Here is a 10,561-nt window from a genome sequence, read left to right as displayed (position 1 = left end):
TTTATTTAACGGACCCATTCTCAGAAACTGCCCAACCGAAAAATCTGAAAAAAAATCAAGAAGCTGCCACTGTATGGTGTCTAGGCTCCGAAATACCTTCCACACCGATATCTGTTCAAATAAAGTTAATATTAGTGCATTACTATAATTTCTAGTAATTGGCAGGAAAACCCCCCTTCAGTTCACCCTAGAATCACGCAGAAATGTAGCCTGCAGCGTAGACCATAATCCTGCCAAATTGTTGAAAATCGCACTATTGCTAACAAAGTTATAATAGGTCAAAGTGATCGCTTCTGTGCAAATTCAGGACTTTGAATGTCAATATCATACTAATGGGACAAATGTACCCTCAAATCTCTTTATAAAAGAAACTCACAAAACCTTTCATACCCGAGGCGTCCTGACTCCGGTTTCCCGACTTGTTCAGTTTAATTTTGAGTAGTTTTTGAATCAATTTCTACTCAACAATATTAGTTAACTCTACCGTCCAACAGATGGCGCCTCTAGCACTAAGTGGTTCAATTTCCCACATGTTGACATTTCGCGAGTAATTGTTTGTCACTGAAGTTTCCCTGGGTGACTGCATGCCGTTTTGTTTATTACGTTCTGGAAAGGTCTAACAGTGATTTCCTCGAACAGGTGCAGGCAAAGGGTTCATCGTCCTACTTAGAAAGTGTCGCTATCCAATTGGAAAATGTACGAAGAAACTGACAAATTCGATAACATCCTCCTTTCGCTCGCCGAACAACATCCTGGAGGAGTTGTGCAGGTGGTTTGCCGGTTAATTGAGTTTAGGGGAAGGTTTTCTAATTTTTTATTATTTCCCGTAGCTCCTGCATACAATCGCAAGTTTCCTAGCCCGCAAGACTGATTTCTTCGTCGGTGGAAAGGACGGAGAATGGGAAAAGGTGGGTATTTCTCGTGCATATTTAGGTTAGAAATTTGAATAATGTTAGTTCCGGGTTTTCAGCTTTTGTTAAAGGAATTCCGAAAAATAGGCGACAAAGCGGTTGAAATTCACAAGAAAAAGCAAGAGGAGAAGGAAGAGGAGCAGAAGCGTAGGGAGGAGGCCATTCGTCGTAAGAAAGAAGCAGAGGAAGCGGCGAGCACGTCTCACATCCGCGAGGTAACGGACGAGGAGGCTGAACAGATTAAAAAGGAAATTGACAGTGAAAAGTAAGTCAAGAGTGAATTTTCAGTCGGGACACTGCTTGAGGGTTGATTTATTGTTCTAGGCAAGCCAAGGGTGCGCCAGCGGAGGCTGCTGTTAGCAAACCTGTCGATCCTGAAGATAAAGATGTCGACGAGGCCGATAAAGGGAAATTGATGCCTAATGAAGGGAACGGGTGCACCCTGGACAACTACAAATGGACACAGACCTTGCAAGAAGTCGAGGTAAGTGAGCATGTTTTTTTCTCGCCCCAAAACATTGCTTAGAAAGAAGCAAATGAAATGAAAGGCAAGCGCGCCTCCCGCAATACAAAGCTGGTGAACGCATTTATCGTGGCAAGTGGGTTTCTAAATGGCAAACACGTTGCTCCGAATGAATCTAATTCCCCTAATCTATAATAAATCCTGCCTTGAGACCCATAATATATGAAAAATCAGTAGATCCGTTGCAAAGGATAATGAGTTTAACTAAATTGGGTAAACGAGTTGATTCCAAAAGAAGTGATGAGCGCGTGTTTTTATGGTTCATCGGTGCCTCCACAAGCTAACAGTGATCCAGTAATGCGGCTTACGGTGAGCCACAATGGAACTGATAACCGCCGGTTGTCTATAGCGCCGACGACATGTAGTTTTTGCATTTCGTTCAGTAGAGAGAAGTTTCCTCCTTTCATGGCCTTCGCGTTCGTGATGTTCTCCCCTACAGTGGTCTCTCTTGCTTGTGCTGTTACCAAAAAAGATACTAGAAGGAAAAGCTAAAGCCCGAGCCCCGTCTCCTCTAAGAACCTGCCCAGGTTCTCCCAGAGTACCCAGCCTCCCCCAGCAAATAGAAAAACCAAGAAATCAAAGCTGTGGATTTGTGGTGTTGTAATTATTGAACTGCTGGTAGTTTGCGGATGTTGAACGGGAACTTGACTGATTTTTGGGATCTCCCCCCTGGGGCGGTGATTATTAGGAAACCTGCTGTGGTCGAAAGCAGGTTATCTACGCTATCGGTTCGCTATCGCTTAAGCAGGTTTGAGTCGTTCGATAGACACGTTATGTTAAGTTCGGTATCTCGTTATGGATGAAGGTATCACTTGTTGTCGCCAGGTCCTTGAATATAAAAATTCCTTTGCTATCTTGCCGACTTCCAATCATTGCGCCTAACATTTGAAAACGCTGTTTTAACTCGTGGATAAGTTAGGCATGTATATTTGCTTGTTGTAATGGTCAAAGGGTAGAAGAGGTCCCAGGGCGAAACGTGGATTGGTACCCATTGGAGTATAAAACCTGGGAAACGACTGCTGAACCAATACCAACAGCTCTACTACCAAACCCTATCTCCACCTCCACGTGGTGACCGCTGGGAGCTCTTTTTTAACGAAAAGCTGCAGACGGAGAAGGATGAAGGCGAGTCTTCCGCGCTTAAAAATGGGACAAATTGTACCAACTCGTCTTTCATGTTTTGGGTTGGGTGGGGCTGATAATCCTATACAGAAAACAACTTGTTACCAAGCCACAAAAGGAGCCTCGGACTTGGAACACGACAACGAACCTGGCAACGAAAACGGAATAACGTTTTACGAATTTTCTCATGGAACTCATGGGAGCGCCCTGTACAGACAGAATGCTTCACAGCAGCTAGCCCACACCCTGCCCCAATATAAGGCTAATGTAAAGCTACTTTTGTACTTATGTATGTACAAACATATGTATGCCTTGGTGCATGCAGTTTTGGCCGCACGCCGGAGGCAAGAATTACGACAACTACATTACCGGTGGTGAAAACATCTTAATCAGTTGAAATTCTGGTGCAACAAAAAGAAAGTGGTTGTACTCGTGCAGAAGTGTCGCTTGGTTTTGCCGCGCCGTCATCTAATTGGTTTTAACTCGTCGAGTAGCAGAGCCGCCGCCGTTCCCACAATTACCAAGTGTGCGGGCAGCCAGAGCAAGGAACAAGTGCAGAGCCGGTCTCGCAACGTGCAACATATTTCCGTTCCCACGTCAACAGTGAGTACAGCAACATTCGCCGTTGAAGCCAAGCCGGTTGAGACAGCTGCATCGTGAGCTTCCGCACTTCTCCTCGGCCTTCGCACCGCCAGATTGATAGCTTCCAACGAACGTCTAAAGTTTTCGAGTCAACACCCAAGCCAGTGTTTAGCTTTGGAATCATATAAGTCACTAAGTCATCACTTTAAGTTAGCCCGTACCATTAATTAAGTCTATTATTCTAATCAAATTTTAAAAGTTAAGTCTTCTTTTTTTTCTTCAGCCTTTGTCCCGTTCACAAGCGGGGTGGGCTTGTCGTGATCAGTATCGCCATTTGACGCTATCAAATGCCTGATCTCCATCGCCATCCAGCATATCAAGCCGCCGTTGTTTAGGTCTGCCTTTTGGTCGTTTACCATCGACTTCGATGTTCAGACCAAAGATATATTTGCGCCTAACATTTGAAAACGCTGCGTTATTTCGTTGATAAGTTAGAGTTGTATATTTGCCTGTGGTAATGGTCAAAGGGTAATAGAGGTCCCAGGTTGAAACGTGGAGCATAAAACCTGGCGAAAGACTGCTGAACCAATACCAATAACTCTACCACCAAACCCTATCTCCACCACTACGTGGTGACCCCTGGGAGCTCTTTTTTACCCAAAAGCTGTAGACGGAGTAGGATGACGGCGAATTTCCCGCTTCCAGGAATTCCAGATTTGAGGTTGTGTAGGGCTGACAAGGCTATATGGAAAACAAATTGTTATAAAGCCACAAAAGGTGCGTCGGGCTGGATTGACAACACAACGACGAATCCGGCAACGAAAATGAATTAACAATTTGCGCATTTTTTCATGGAACGTGCGCTCCTTGTACAGACCGAATGCAGCAGCTAGCCGATACCCTGTTCCAATGTAAGTTTAATGTATAGCTATTTTAGTACCAGCGGCATTCAACATTTGTACTTATATATGTACAAACACATGTATGCGTTGGTGCATGCAATTATGGCGGCACACCGGAGGCAAGAACTACGACTGCAATCCCGATGGTGAAATCACCTCAGCCAGTTGAAATTCTGGTGCAACAAAAAGAAAGTTGTTGTACTCGTGCAGAAGTGTTTCTTGGGTGCCGCTGCCGCCGCCTTTGGAGCCAAGCAGGTCGAGCCAGCTGCATCGTGAACTTCCACCGCCAGATCGATAGCTTCCAGCGATTCGTCTAAAATTCCCGAGTTAGTACCCAAGCCAGTGTTTAGCTTTGGAATCATATAAGCCACCAAGTCATTATTTTAGGTTAGCCCGTACCATTAATTAATTCTATTGTTTTTATCAAGTTTTAAAAGTTAAGTAAATCAGCAATAAACATACAAGCGTTGCAATAGACGGCGGAAGTGGAAGGTTTCGCTCAGGTCTCCGTTGGGTCGTTTTTTGTGTGGCTACGGTGGTTTTGTTGCGTCAACGGTGCGTGAGTTCGCTCTTTTCTTTATCAATTTCCGCTTCTGCTTCACTCGCTAGCGCCAGATGTTAGTCATCTCCACTCCATATGGTCCCTAAACCAAACGGCAAATGGAGGGCTTGCGGAGATTACGCTATTCCACTCACCCATGACTTTGGGCATTCTTTCGCAAAATGCCGTGTTTTCACGACCTCTGATCTGGCCAAGGCGTACCACCAAATCCCTGTTGCTCCCGAAGACATACCGAAAACGGCTATCTTCACTCCTTTTGGACTCTTCGAGTTCACCAGGACGACAGTTGGCTTGTGCAACGCTGCGAAGACATTTCAGAGATTCATCCACTTTGTCCTACAAAACATAAATCTGCTAGCTTTACATGGATGATGTTTCGATCGTTTCTTCTTTCGAATCTGAGCATTTGAACCATCTCGAGTGCATTTTTCAACGTCTCCTTGGGGCCGGGCTCGTTCTAAACGTTGAAAAATGCAAATTCCTACCGAAGCACAGGCCACATGGACGAAATTCAACCAGACCCAGCCAAGGTTAAAACGATCAAAACCTTTCTTCTGCCAACCGCGTGGAAGATCTGCGAATATTATTGGGCATGTTAAATTTCTATCGTCGTTTCCTGCCCAAGGCCTATTTTTGCAAGGAAGTCTTTTATGCAGTGCACGATGTTGTGCACCCAAGCATTAGGATGACGAACTGCTTAGTCACTGGAAAATACGGGCCTGACATCACCATGTGCCAGAAGCGTAAGATCAACCAGCACGTAAAAAAGGGGAGTAGGCGTATTCCCTTGGTCGATCAAGCGCTTCCATATTATCCACCTAGATACCATTGGTCTTTTGCGAGATTCACACGGATTCAAGTATTGCCTCACAATCATCAACAGGTTTACACGGTAGCCTCAAGCAATATCTCTGACACTACTGCCCAATCATGGGTCGAGGTCTTCTGGATCCCGCGCTTTGGTGTACCAGCCGTCATTACGGACCAGGGGATTCAGTGTGAGTCTACTCTTCTTTTCTCAGAGTTAGGCAAGCTCCTGGGTTTCAAACGCCACAGGACCACTGCATACCATCCGCAGTCTAATGGAGTGTTGGAACGTTGGCCACCTTAATGGCTCAGGACGCTCTGTCGTGGTTGCAGTCCTTGCCTTTCCTTCTCCTTGGCCTTCGCACAGCTCATCGAGAGAAGTTGACAGCCAGCCCCGCGGAGATGGTGTACGGGGAAAGTCTGCGACTCTTCGCCGACCCTTTGCTGGATATTAGAATATGGTTAAGTGACTTTACTGCACCTACCATACGAGGGCCCCCTTAAAGTCCTGGAGCGACGGGAGCACTCCTTTAAGCTTAACGTTCGGGGCGGGCCCAAATAGGTCTTCTTGTCGAGGCTGATGGTCTTCGTCGAATCGGAGGACGCTCTAAAAAGCATTCATCAAGCGCCAGGTTGGCCCGGTAATCCCATTGGCGGGATCATGTCCCGCTTTCTCCGCTGAACTCAAGCAGTTTCAGCAAGAACAACAAACTGCATTGCTGGCGATGAGACGCGAGGCCGGCGCGCGCTTCCCTTTTCTTTTTTTCTGACCACCGGAGCATATGGATTCGGACTACTTTTGTCAAACATAATTGAAATAATTTAGTCCGTTCACTGGTTATATATAACTCGGGACTACTACCTTTATAGCTGAACTAATTTAAGTATAGATTTAAATATTCTTAGAAAGCTATCTTTATTTGTTTTTTTATCTTATTAGCACACTAAAAAAAATATATTTGAAAGTGATTTGTCAGTGAAGTGGACAACTCCTAAAAGTTCTTGAAACAACATCCATTCAAGCTGTCCCTGATCTGAAGTGATCAGTATTAGTATGCTGAATTTGCAGATTCATACGTCAAAGAAGAAATCGCGAAGTGGGGCTAATTTCGGCCAAGGTAGTTTTGATGGTCCCCCAGGTCTGAATAGACCCCAAGTGGACTGATGGTTGCGACATTATGACAGAGCTTATATAGTAGAATCTCGATTATTGCAACTAATTGGGATCGACACTAATTCGGATAATCGAAATGTGGGGTTTTTTGGGACAAGATCAAGGAGAAAACTAATGATGAAATCGCTTTTCAACTAGGCAACATTCGGCCAACATATCAAAATTTAGGAGTGCGTTGTGGGATTTAGATGGCATAAATGCAATCTTAACAAATGCTTTTGAAGCAACCACAGAGGAGCGCGAAGTCAAATACATATATTAAAATTTTGCCAAACATATTAACTTTGAAATATAAATATAATAATAATAATCGTTGGCGCAACAATCCATATTGGATCAGGGCCTTGAAGTGTGTTAGAGCACTTCGTTGAAGACCATGACGGTACACTAGGAGGTAATGTGGTCAGCATTGTGCTCGCCCGAGATTATTACCCTGATTTGACTCAGATACTCATTCAAATCACGATACAAATTCCACTGCCACCAGTGAGATTTGAATCGCGATCTTCCGTACGACAGCCTTGCGCTCTAACCACTCAGCTATCCGAACACATATATAAATATAAATGAAATATAAAACACCAGAAAAAAATTGAATGCTTTTTTATTTTCCGAGTTGTTACAATCTCGGCAGATGTCGGATTTGAGTACTAAGGGCCAACATTTAGGTACTGATGCTGCTACCCAGCTACTTAAAAAATAAAAGGGCCCTGGTGGTGGTGCCCGGCGGTAGGCTAATCTGCATGGTTTGAACCAGACTGCGTGAGAGTTTGAGGACATCAAGTGAAGCCGGGAGGGATTTGGGTATAATATCTGTATCTGACAATATTGTGGGATCTACAACCATCCCTTCGAAACGCCAAATTTCTTTGATTTCCCGAGCCTTCACCCTCTTCTCCATATTTTTCCGTTCAATGTTGATAGCAACATCAATAATATAAGCGGGCATTCCTGTCTTGTCAACTAATACCACGTCAGGCTTGTTGTGTGGTATATGGTGACCAATTAGAACTTGCCGGTCCCAATATATGCTTTAAGTAGAATTATCAAGTATTGCCTGGGGTTTTTACCGTTTTCGTGATCAGCCCATGCTTGTATGCAAGGTTTTGGTGAATCACCTTACCAGGTGTACTCCTAATTAATTTCCGGTTTTTTTCGATGGATGGCGTTCTATGCTTTGTGTAGCTGTTGGTCACACATACCTGTCATTTTGTTTAGTTGTTGTCGAGTGTCTAAACTGAGTTCACGTTTCCCCAAAAAGTATCTCCAGCAAGTTTTTATTGCGCGTCAGAAATGTCGGCGTTCGAATTTCGAGCATATGCACCATGCATTGCTTTTCATGTTCAATCAAGGAAAAAAAGTGTCCGAGAGCCACTGTGCACTTCTGGAAGTTTATGGTGATCGTACATTAACACTTCGAACATGTTAAACGTGGTTTCGGCAATTCAAAAATGGAGATTTCGACCTTAACGACGCCGCACGGTCCGACAAGCGAAAATCGTTTGAATAACGCCGAATTGCAAGCATTATTGGATGAAGACAACACACAAACGCAACGACAGCTTGCAGATACGTTGGGAGTTCAACAGAAAGCAATTTCAAAGCGTCTGCGAGCCATGGGAAAAATTCAGAAGTGTGGAAAGTGGGTGCCGCATGAACTGACCGAGACAAATGGAGAACCGAAAAGTGACGTGAGAAAAGCTGCTTCAACAGTTCAAAAGTAAGTCTTTTCTCCACCGTATTGTTACGGACGACGAAAAGTGGATTGTCTTGGAGAACCCTAAACGCAAAACATCGTGGGTGAGTCCAGGTGAAGCATCGAAATCGACGGCATGACTAAATCGTTACGGGGGGAAGGTCATGCTGTGTGTGGGGTGGGACCAGACCGGTGTGATTTACTTTGAACTGCTGAAACCTAGTGAAACTGTGAACGCCGTTCGCTACAAACAACTAATGAAACATTTAAGCCGAGCGATTGCGGAGAACCGACCAGAATATCAAGAAAGACGGAAGAAGGTGATTTTGCTACACGAAAATGCACCATTGCATAAGTCGAAAGTCGCTGTTTCTGAGAAGCGCTTCGACTCCTACCAAAAATTGACGGAAATGGCTCATTGAGTGGTTCACCTCCAAAGACAGTCAATTCGATTGGCGTGGTATTCAGAAATTACCAGAAAAATGGGAAAAAATGTAGAAAGTGGTGGAAAATATTTCGAATAAAGTAACTATTACGGTTCCCTTGGAATTATATGTTTTATTTACAAAAAACCGGAAATTAATTAGGAGTACACCTGGTACATACAGCATTGTGTCTGTGTTGCACCGGTGCACCCCTGAATTCCGCCTCAGCAAAAAGCTCCCCAGACCCCAGCCATCTATTTGGCAAATCCAAATCGATAAATGGCTGCCAGAGGCGATTGAATTTTTCTTCGATAGAAAAGATTTTTCATCCGTAAAAAGCATTTTGTGATGCTCGTTTTTTGCGAGACGCTTTATCAGTTTTTTACATAGCTGAAGATGGATTGCTTTTAATTCAGGCGTATGTAAATGGCTTTCACAGTGTCTGTAGGTCCCTAACTGGAGATCGTCGCGTAAAATATGACTCCTGGTATCCGTGGAGATGGTCATCTCACTCGCTAAAAGCTCTGTTTACGTAGCGGATTCCGATAAACTTTTGCACGCACATCCTGCACTATATTTGACTGTTGTACACACCTCGGACGCCTCTTTTATGAATCTTTTGGGCCGTCTTTCCCCACTCGTATATGGCAACGATAGTCACGTGTTTCGCGCTCTTGCCTCATCGTTACGCTGCTCACGAACAACTACCTGTAGCGGTCGGAAATTTCAGTGGGGGTAAGAGGGGATTCTATATTACACGTTCACAGTGTTGGCACTATTTTTCGTTTTCTATTTCTCTCGCTATGACGTTTCGCAATTTACTGACAGAACTTATGGCTATACTGTGTAGACGTCAGGCGAATATTAATGATTGGCGCTAAAATGTTGACATGTATGTGAGGTAAGGTGGTTCTAGTTTAAAACATTGAAAATGACCGTTTTTGCAGGTTCTTCTCGGTTCATTTCGTTTTCCTCTCCTCCGTTTTACTTTTCATTTGATAGTCGTTGTATTTTATTCCTAATGGTCAGATTGATATTTAGCTTTGGGATTCTTCAAATTTTGCTATTAATTTTCGGAGCACTACGGCCATTTACATTGAAGTTCTCTTACCATTTTCCAATGAAGCTTTTGATTGCCTACGCCCATATTTTCTATTATCTTCAAGTTATTGCAATTTCTATCACGGGCAAAATGTGGTAAATAATTAGGCTCAAGTGGTCCTATCTGAAAGTGATGTGGCATCATTCGCAAATAAGGAAAATCTACCAAAAAATAGAAAAGGGTTCAGTCGCCACATTTTTTATGGGATCTTACTACCTATACGGTGATCGCATTAATCAAATGTTAGAGTTGAAGAGCTCGGAGCCCCATTTTTTTCATCCAATGAGAATATTGTTTCCATGAACAATTAAAAGACATTTAGACTACTATAAATATTATTCAACTGCCTGTCACTTCGCCTACTGTGTACCCTACAATCTATCGCTATGAAAAAACATGATCTCCCAAGAATGCATGAAAAATGTGAACAAACTTGTTACCTAACTAAGGTCTTTAACACAAATGAGACAAAAATAAATCAAGTCGAACACGAAAAGTGAAAGCCATATTAGATAATTTTGGACTAGCTGTGATGCACCACCGGCTTTACAATGACCAAGCAATAAACGGACAAACGGGAATTGCACTCATGAACTTGAACTTTTTTAAGTCCACCTCATGGGGCCGAGAAAATACGAGAAAAACGCTTTTATTTTTGATGATCCAAAGGAAAGGTCAGTAAGACTTTTTGGAAGACGAGAAATTAACGTCTTTGTTTTATGTAGAAGCAACCCATTAGGCGATCAGATCTTTGC

At 43.5% G+C, this 10,561-nt stretch overlaps 1 protein-coding gene across 2 annotated transcripts in view; it reads left to right on the top strand.

The window, feature by feature from the left end:
• Positions 1–507: 507 nt before the first annotated feature.
• Positions 508–10,561, top strand: part of LOC119647936 (nuclear migration protein nudC) — a 135,513-nt gene continuing 125,459 nt past the window's right edge. Inside the window, exons 1-5 of one of the 2 annotated variants that reach the window (XM_038049281.1) lie at positions 508–576; positions 640–769; positions 831–908; positions 971–1,176; positions 1,236–1,395. In XM_038049281.1, the coding sequence (XP_037905209.1) occupies positions 695–769; positions 831–908; positions 971–1,176; positions 1,236–1,395 (519 nt within the window). In that variant the 5' untranslated portion in view covers positions 508–576; positions 640–694. The other variant, XM_038049280.1, reaches the window with a different exon arrangement.

Source organism: Hermetia illucens, chromosome 2 (assembly GCF_905115235.1).
Source record: "Hermetia illucens chromosome 2, iHerIll2.2.curated.20191125, whole genome shotgun sequence".
In the NCBI taxonomy this organism is placed as follows: domain Eukaryota; kingdom Metazoa; phylum Arthropoda; class Insecta; order Diptera; family Stratiomyidae; genus Hermetia; species Hermetia illucens.
The sequence above is the reverse complement of the archived record's forward strand: the minus strand, read 5'-3'. Positions and strand labels throughout refer to the sequence as shown.